The sequence below is a fragment of the Mus caroli genome, chromosome 12 (assembly GCF_900094665.2).
Source record: "Mus caroli chromosome 12, CAROLI_EIJ_v1.1, whole genome shotgun sequence".
Classification (NCBI taxonomy): Eukaryota; Metazoa; Chordata; class Mammalia; order Rodentia; family Muridae; genus Mus; species Mus caroli.
The window spans coordinates 75,940,244-75,950,169 of record NC_034581.1 but is presented as its reverse complement, the minus strand read 5'-3'; the positions used below and the strand labels follow the sequence as shown (position 1 = coordinate 75,950,169).

The following is a 9,926-nucleotide window of genomic DNA, read 5'->3' as shown; positions in this document are numbered from 1 at the left end:
GTGTTCCACTCACCAGCAGTCCCAAAATCCTGCGGCGGGGGTCGTGGGTAGCTGGCGGGTGTCAGGCAACCCTGCGCTCCCGCTACCCTGGCGCTGATCTCCTGCCACTATTTTTAAGTCTAAATTTTCAAAGCCTTTCATGATCTGGTTTCTGCTATTTTGCCAGTCCCATCCACACTTAAACTACAATCATGTATAATTTAAATTTGGAAGTTATAAAAAAATGAATAAGTAATTTAGAGTTCACGTTTTTCCTATTCTACTCTTCAGGGTTATGAAAATAGCCTTCTAGAAGTAATTTTTTTCCTGTTGTGTGTCCTAAGTCCCCAAATAAACACAAAGCTAACTTGGTAGCAAAGACTTATGGACAAGGTATGCTATTTAGATCACAAGCTTTCTGACACTTCCTCTTTGGTTCTGTCTCTCATTACATTGTGGATTGATTTGGTATGCTGTGCTAGTACTTTGAGTCTTAGCTTTGCTCTGCCCTTCAGAGAACTTAGAAAGCCCACATGTTAGTGATACGTTTCTACTGAGATCATTAGGGGAGCCATGACTGGCTTCCCTTTCCTGTTGCACCAATACATTGTCTTTTAAATTATTCCCACCCGTCTTCCTTCTCTTTGTACTGTGTCCCTGAATTATGCCTATAGTTACAGAAAGAAGAGATTACTTTCTTTTTTTTCTTATTCTCTTTCCCTTTCTCTCTCACCCTTTTCCTTTTTCTTCTTTACATAAGTTTAAAAACAATTTCTTCAAGAAAATCAAATGATTTTTGTAGACAAAATACTTGCTACAACTTAGTGGTTGGATCATGAAAATAAAAATTTAATCAATTAGGCAGCTAACTTGTTTGCTTGCTATATTTTATTATAAGTATACTTAGGTCTACCATATTAACCAATTTGAAAGTATACCATATTATACTTATTAATATAACTGGGTAGACACAGCAGATTTCTAGAACCTTTCTCCTGTAACTGAAATTTTTACTCATGTCAACTAATGAAACTTGTAGAAACTAAGAATAGAATGGTGGGTTCCAGGGACTAGGAGGAGGGGAGTACTCAGCCACTAATCAGTGAGCAATTAGTTTTCTCTAGTGAGTAAACTTGGCCATCACTGTGTGTAGGTATGTGGTCAATTGTACTTGACATAGAAAGAGAAGAGTGAATTTGGTGACTTGGTTCTCCTGTAAAGTAGCAGTTGCTTTTCTAGTTCTGAGGTTTCCTCTAACAACCATATCACTACCCTCCTACCCCAGTATAAAATAGAAAGAGATAAACTTCCAAGACTGCTTATTCCAAAACACTGACATATACAAATGATCCCAATGTTGAAACACAGAAGAAACAAGTTGGAGAGACTTCAGTTAAGAATGGCGCATGCCTTTAATCGGGAGGCAGAGGCAGGCAGATTTCTGAGTTCGAGGCCAGCCTGGTCTACAAAGTGAGTTCCAGGATAGCCAGGACTACACAGAGAATCCCTGTCTCGAAAAAAAGAAAAACAAAACAAAACAAACAAAAAAGAACATATTATTTAATAGTTTAAAACAAACCTACTTTTCATGAGCACAGCTAGCCCTTACATTAATACAGGAATACCAGAATTTGGGTCCTCTGAATATCACCAACAGGATCAAAATCAAGTGCGGGCAGAAGCACTTATATCGAGACTCAACAATACTATTTCCCATGTTATATATATATGTACATATATGTTTATGTTTCATTCAGCCAGTCATTTTGATCACAGTTGTGACCACAGTACCTGTAGTACTGCCTGGTTCCAATTAGCAATATAGGTACTTTTGGCCTTTGTTCATAATGACTTACTGGCTTTGCCCATGACTGTGTTTTAGCTTACCTCACAGTCTGAATTATCAGTCTCTCTTCCCCACTAGACCATTTGCCTCTCTTTTCTTCTCCTCTAATCTTTCTTTCTTCTTCGTCCCTCTCTCCTTCACTCTTCCATGATTTTCTCAGGGCTGGGCTTCAACATCGTCGGTGGGACAGATCAACAGTATGTCTCCAACGACAGTGGCATCTACGTCAGCCGTATCAAAGAGGATGGGGCTGCGGCCCAGGATGGGCGGCTCCAGGAGGGTGATAAGATCCTCTCGGTGAGAAATGGCTTCGGCTTTCTTTGCTATACTTTGCTCCCTAGACCACATCTGATTCCATCCTTGACCTGCCTTTTTGGAAATGAAAATATTTAGAGTGTATCATTGAATAGGAAGAACATTGATCACTCTTCCAACTTTACCGCTGGGCTGGGAGGATAGTATTATTCTTGTTTGACAGACAAGGCAAATTTAACATAAAATGTGAAGTTACTTGCCCTAGTTCAAAAAACACAAAGCAGGTAGAAATGAAGGACTGGTTTGGAGGAAGGAGATTTAAGATCCACACTTTTCAACTTTCTCTTGATAACTTTACCACTTCTCTTTTGTTGACTAAAACACTGAATTGTGCCTTTTCTTGGGAGACTGTCAGTCCTTAATAATGGTGTTAACTTTAAAAAGCAAGGTAAGGATTAAGTTTCTTCTTTAAATTTAGGGCCCTTCCTTACCCATTATTAAGATGAAAAAAATGAAGTACAGTTTGGATCTCTGTCAATTGTGCTCCCATTTCATCCTGTTAATGTTTCTTATTATATAGTAATCATGAATCTTATTTTTATATACTCAAAGATAGGAACTAAATTTTATTATGGTTTCCATATCTCAGTATAGTACTCAACATAGGCTTAACAAATGACCAAATCAGGAATTCTAAAATAGGAAGGTTGACTAACAAATACAGTCATATGGGCTCACTGACCCTTTAAATTTTTTATTATTTTAACTGTGTATATGTGTGTGTGTGTGTGTGTGTGTGTGTGTGTGTGTGTGTGTGTAGGGTGAAATGTACACATGAGTGCTGGTGCCATGGAAGCCAGAGGGATGGGATCCTCCTGGTGTAAGAGTTATAGGAGATTATGAGCTGCCCTATGTGATTGCTGGAAACTGAACGGAGGACCTCAGGAAGAACGGTGTATGCTTTTAACAACTGAGCCATCTCTTCAGCCCCAGACCCTTAGTCTTAGAATCAATTGAATATTCCTAAAGTAAATAAAAATTCAGGTATAATAAGACTTTTAAAACTCTTATGTGTGGCTGTATTTTTTATTTCTGTTCTACTTCACTGGCTACAGTGTCATTAATTATACTGTCAATTTTGAGCATTGGGAATGCTTAGACCATGCTATAAAATCTTAAAAATTCATTTTTTTAATGCTGCTGTAGCTCAGCTTATTTGTGTGAAAATAACATACACATTGGTATAAAGACTGGCAAAGTAATGAGATTGTGAATTACTATCTAGGATTTAGGCCTGCTTCTAAGGGCTGTGCTCAAATAAAAGAAATTTGAAGAAGGATGGGACTTCTCGCTACAGAAGTGCTTCCTGTTTCCACATGTGCCTTGGACTGTGGCCCATGGTCTAAGAAAAAACAATTATTTCCTACTTTGTCTTATGAACTGAATAGAGCAAGAGGGCCAAACTGGTAAAAGGCTGAAGTAAGTGAATGAAGCATAGACCAAGACAGGATTTGATTAAAAATTAAGGATTATGTCAGATACTTGATTTAGAACTTCCACAAACAAGGACTATTAAAGATTTTATTTAGTGTATGGATGTATGTCTATCGTGTATCTGGACTTGGTGTCTGCAGGAAGCCAAATGAGTACTTCTTAACCCCTGGAACTGGGGTTACAGATGGTTGTAAGCTGCCATGGTGCTGGGAACTGAACCCAGGTCCTCTAGAAAAGAAGCAGTGCTCTTGGCCAAACAGTCATGTCACCAGCCCCATAAGCAGGTCCTTCAACAATTTTGCAGGGGAAGAAAGAGAGCAGCCATGTACATGTACCACTGTTTTCTATGTAGAGAACAGTGGTTTTAGTTGAGAAGGACCATCAAAAGATTATAATCAAGAGAAGAAAGTGACTGAGTTCTGTAAATATATAGTGTGTGGGTTACTCTTAATAAATAAAAATAAATTTAAGTAGGGATTAGGAAACAGCAGTGAGAGAACATTCACAGATGAGGAAGAAGATGAAAAAGAAAGAGTGAGCTGCTTTCAGGATTCTCACAAAGGATGAAGCAGAAGAACCTACTGAGGTGACTCAGGTTAGGATAATGAAGAAGGTATGTAACAGATACTATGAATATTTGTTAGTGAGTTTGCTTGGTGAATAGAAGGGTTTTAAGGATAACTTGTAGCAGCTAACTTGGATCTTTGTACAGAATATGACCATGCTTTTCTCCAGGGATATTCAACTCAATAATGGCAAAGAAAGTAGGGCAGTCTGTTCCTGGACTACGTGTCAGGTACTGGGACAAATGATTACAATAATTTACAAAGTGCTTTGTTTAAATTATAGCTAAAATCCTAGATGAGTCAAATGTGAAGATGATAAAGACAAAATAATGAAGGACTGAAAGTGTGAAGGGCAGAAGTTGTGGGTAGGTTTTTAGAGTTTGCTATATGTCTAGTATGTCTAAATGTTAATGTCTGAGTTTAATCTCAGTTGATAACTAGAGAAATTATGATGATTGAAAATATCCAGTCTGTCGGTGGGTGCCAGCGCCCACAAACTCGGCGGACAGTCCCATGGTCCCCAGAGGACTCTCTGCTCCCCAGGTGCCCTAGCACGCCCAGGATCTTAGGATCACTGGTGAGCAGAACACATCATCAGTTCCTACACCACGTGAGTGACTGGGAGCAGCAGGAGCCAGAGATGCAGGAGCCCTGCCCGACCAGTGGCTCAGGTTCCTTCCAGTTGCTGGTCTACCTTGGTTGCAAACTCAGCAGACAGCCCCATGGCCCCTCGAGGAGGTACCACTCCCAGGAACTCTTAACATGCCCAGGATTTTAGGATCCCAAGATCCCAGAATCCTAGGAGCTTGGTCACTCCAGGATCTCAGGGTCTCAGAAGAAGCTTGACTCCTAGGAACTCTGACACACCCAGAATCTCAGGATTACAGGATCCTGGAATCACAGGATCACAGAGAAAGCTGGACTCTGATGAGTTCTGACTCAACTGGGATTGCAGGAAGGACAGGCTCCAATCAGATATAGCGAGGGCAGGGAGCACTTGAGATAATCAGATGGCGGGAGGCAAGTGTAAGAACAGAGGCAACAGAAATCAAGGTTACTTGGCATCATCACAACCAAATTCTTCCACCATAGCAAGTCCTGGATACACCATCATGCCAGAAAAGCAAGACATGGATTTAAAGTCACTCCTCATGATGATGATAGAGGACTTTAAGAAGGACATAAATATTCCCTTAAAGAAATACAGGAGAACACAGGTAAACAGGTAGAAGCCCTTAAAAGAGAAAAGGTAAAAATCCCTTAAAGAGTTACAGGAAAACACATCCAAACAGGTGAAGGAATTGAACAAAACCATCCAGGATCTAAAAATGGGAATAGAAACAATAAATCACAAAGGGAGACAACCTTGGAGATAGACAACCTAGGAAAGAAGTCAGGAGCCATAGATGCAAACACCACCAACAGAATACAAGAGATAGAAGGGAGAATCTCAGGTGCAGAAGATAGCATAGAAAACATTGACACAACAATCAAAGAAAATGAGAAATGCAAAAAGTTCCTAACCCAAAACATCCAGGAAATCTAGACAAACTGAGAAGACCAAACCTAAGGATAATAGGTACAGAAGACTGTGAAGATTTTCAACCTAAAGGGCTAGTAAATGTTTTCAACAAAATGATAGAAGAAAATATCCCCAATCTAAAGTGTCACAAGGACACAGGCTCCACTATGTTCATAGCCTTATTTACAATAGCGAGGAGCTGGAAAGAACCCAGATGTGCCTCAACAGATGAGTGGATACAGAAAATGTGGTTCATTTACACAATGGAGTACTATTAAGTTATTAAAAATATGAAATTCTTAAGCATGGATCTAGAGGATATCATTCTGAGTGAGGTAACCCAATCACAAAAGAACACACATGATATGCACTCACTGATAAGTGAATATTAGCCCAGAAGCTCAGAATATTCAAAATACAATTCATGAACCACACGAAACTTAAGAAGGAAGACCAAAGTGTGGATACTTCAATTCTTTTTAGATGGGGGGACAAAATATCCATGGAAGGAGTTACAGAGAGAAAGTATGAAGTAGAGACTAAAGAAATGACCATCCAGAGAGTGCCCCATTTGGTCCATTCCATATACAATTGCCAAACCCAGACACTTGTGGATACCAACAAGTGCTTGCTGACAGGAGCATGATACAGCTCTCTCCTGGTAGGCTCTGCCAGTGCCTGACAAATACAGAAGTGGATGCTCACAGCCATCCATTGGACTGAGCACAGGGTCCCCAATGAAGCAGCTAGAGAAAGGACCTAAGGAGCTGAAAGGGTTTGCAGCCCCCCAGGAGGAACAACAATATGAACTAACCAGCACTCCCAGAACTCTCAGGCACTAAACCACCAACCAAAGAGTACACATGGTGGGACTCATGGGCATATGTAGCAGAGGATGGCCTAGTCAGACAGCAATGGGAGGAGAAGCCCTTGGTCCTGTGAAGGCTCTATGCCCCAGTGTGGGGGAATGCCAGGACCAGGAAGCAGGAGTGGGTGGGTTGGTGAGCAGGAGAATGGGGTCAGGGGGAGATAAGGGTAGTGTGTTTTTCGGAGGGGAAACCAGGAACAGGGATAACATTTGAAATGTAAATAAAGAAAATCCGATTCAAAAAAGAAAAGAAAATAAAAGTATTGGTAGTTCCACTTATCAAAGATACTAGCAAGACTCATGAAGAGAAAGTACAGTAAAAATGTGTTAGAGATGGGAGATGGTAGGTCTGGATGGGGATGGTGGTTGAAGATGACACAGTGGGTTTCTGTAGGGTGTTAGCTGCTTCTTCGTGTATTTTCACTGTGACTATCAAGCCTGCCTCTTACAACACTTTCTTCTGGTGACTCTTCAGTCTCACTGAGTGGGAAATTTTTGTAGCTGCTGTGTTTCTTAAGCTCCTTGTAAACTTTTCTATTCAATAACTTAGGTTTGATCAGGACCATGTATGTAAGGTGTTTCTCCCACTGGACTTTTCCTGGGCTCCCAACAAATGAAAACTCTATGCAAAGTTGATCTGTCTCAGTATCCTTTTGAGCCACCCAGTTTGTCTAAAACTTAACCTAAGACTGATGAGAGTGGAAAGAACAATATAAACGTAAATAGCTTCAGCTTTAGCTGAGCAAAGGAGCAGTTAGCAAGTCAGGGTGGGAAAATAGAAACATTCAAAGAACAGTGAAATGTTAAGAGTATTCTGAGCTTCATTCCATTATTTAAAATCTCTAGCCCTAGTTTCTATACTTAGGAGGCTGCGTGACAGTTACTTCTTTAACAAAGTTAGTATAAAAATGCAATCTACTTCATAGGATAATTGCAGGAATTAAATTGGATAGTGTATATAAAGCACAGGCCTATTAAATATAGTAAATATTTCATCTATTAATCCCATAAATAGTAACAGTGACATGTATAAATCCATATGTCTTGCACAAGGTGGGATGTGTTGAGTCACTGAGTGTGATATAAATAACACTTGTGACTCCTAACAGCAGAAAGAGTACTAGTGCTTCCCATTTGTCAACTCTATGTAGTAAGAATGCCCTACATTCAAGTCATTTGTAAAGGTTTCTATCTTCACAAAAAAAGAATTTTAGTAAACTTGAGGTTAGGAATTTACATGGAATTAAAGAAAATTGTTGACAATAAAATAAACCTACTAGAATGGTCTAGAGAATTGTTTCCAGGGCTGAAGCTAGAGATGCTGAGGACTAGAAATATAAAGAATAAGGGGATAACCTCGAAGATGATGTCATAGAGGGTTACCTGATGCTACCTACATAGAGATAGACAGATACTCACAGATGATCTGTAGGTATAGTAACCAGAGCCGGTACATTCAAACAGGATAAGCACAGAAGTTAAGAAAGAGGAGAACCAAGTCTATTAAAACCTGACTTCACTTCAGATGGTCCATAGATCCTCGGTTGTTGGAAAACCTAACTTTGAAAATGAAGAAACTTCCTTCTACATGCTCAGTAACTTAGCTCATATTTCTAGACCTTGGAATTTGACCTGAAAGAGTCTGATTTTATTTTTAAGGGATTGGTTCACTGCATGAAAGTAAATTGTTCACTTAAGAGACTTAGTCTTTTGCCTTTCTGACTTCTCTCTCTTGCTATTGACAGGTAAATGGCCAAGATCTGAAGAACCTGCTGCACCAAGATGCTGTAGACCTTTTCCGTAATGCGGGATGTGCTGTGTCCCTGAGAGTACAGCACAGGGTAGGTATTACCTGCACCTGGATATGGGACAGTAGGCTTTTACACTGTTCTTGTGAATAAGTTTGTAAGCTTCAAAGTCTGTTTTACTTTATCTTTTGTTATGATTGCCTTTGTCTAGCATAGGCAGGAGTCCTTTAGCATTTCTGCCTATCAGTAAAAGAAGTATGTAACCCAGGTTCTACCTTCAGTGGATTAAAGTTTCATTAAGTGAAAATGGAAAGAAAGTAGAATTACTTGGTAAGAGGCCAAATGAGGATACAGAGGCTGAAGAAGATTGAAAGGAGCTAGTGTAAAAAAAAAAAAAAAAAAAAAAATCCAAAAAACAAAAACAAAAACAAAACAAAACTGGAGAAAGCAGAAGTCAGTTTGAACTATGTGGTGAGACTCTGAAAGAAAACTCAAACTATTAAAAAAAAAAAAAAAAAGAAGAAGAAGAAAATAAAAAAGAAAAAAAAACCCAAAAAACCAAATACCCCCAAAACATAAAGTGATATCCAAGAAAGCAACCAGAGTTGCAAACAGAACATTGGTGTGTTGAATGCAAAAGCAAGTGATAAAAGACAGTATAGTATTGGTCAGCATCTGCTTTTGCAGTGGTTCTTCTCTGGTTCTAAAGCATGGAGAATTTATGTGGGCACATGTTTCAGATATGATAAGGGTTCCTTTTGGAGGATATATGTTCACTTTAGAAACAGCCACAAATAACTTAGAATGCAACAAGCAGTATTGTTCCAAAATTTTATCTAACCCTGAAGACCCATGTCTCATCTCTTGATAAACGGTAGAACAGCAGTTACAGAAGATAGTTTGTGCAGTTGCTTCCCTATAAAATGGGTTAGGGTTTCATGGGCTGGATGTAATGAGGTTAAATCTAACTGGAAGAAGATGGTATTGTTATTTCAAGTTAACCACTGTCTTAGTCAGGGTTTTTATTCCTGCACAAACATCATGACCAAGAAGCAAGTTGGGGAGGAAAGGGTTTATTTAGCTTACACCTCCATACTGCTGTTCATCACCAAGGAAGTCAGGACTGGAACTCAAACAGGTCAGGAAGCAGGAGCTGATGCCCAGGCCATGGAGGAATGTTTCTTACTTGCTTTCTTCCCCTGTCTTGCTCAGCTTGCTTTCTAAAAGACCCCAAGACTATCAGCCCAGAGATGGTACCACCTATAAGAGGCCCTTCCCACCTTGATCACTCATTGAGAAAATGCCTTACAGCTGGATCTCATGGAGGCATTTCTCATCTGAAGCTCCTTTCTCTGTGATAACTCCAGCTTGTGTCAAGTTGACACAAAACCAGCCAGTACAACCACCAAAAATTGATTTAAGAGGAGCCACCCTGTAAAACAGGGCTGGAATGAAGAAAGACAATGCAGATATAAATTAAGGAAATACTTCGGGCATAGAAATTGAGAATGGTCGCCGGGCATGGTGACGCACACCTTTAATCCCAGCACTCAGGAGGCAGAGGCAGGTGGATTTCTGAGTTCGAGGCCAGCCTGGTCTACAGAGTGAGTTCCAGGACAGCCAGGACTACACAGAGAATCCCTGTCTT

At 39.9% G+C, this 9,926-nt stretch overlaps 1 protein-coding gene across 1 annotated transcript in view; it reads left to right on the top strand.

The window, feature by feature from the left end:
• The window catches only part of LOC110307056 (cytochrome c oxidase assembly protein COX16 homolog, mitochondrial), a 65,797-nt gene that overhangs the window by 17,679 nt on the left and 38,192 nt on the right, over positions 1-9,926 (top strand). Inside the window, exons 2-3 of the mRNA XM_029484583.1 lie at positions 1,986-2,122; positions 8,276-8,371. Of these exons, the coding sequence (XP_029340443.1) occupies positions 1,986-2,122; positions 8,276-8,371 (233 nt within the window). The remainder of the gene's footprint in view (positions 1-1,985; positions 2,123-8,275; positions 8,372-9,926) is intronic.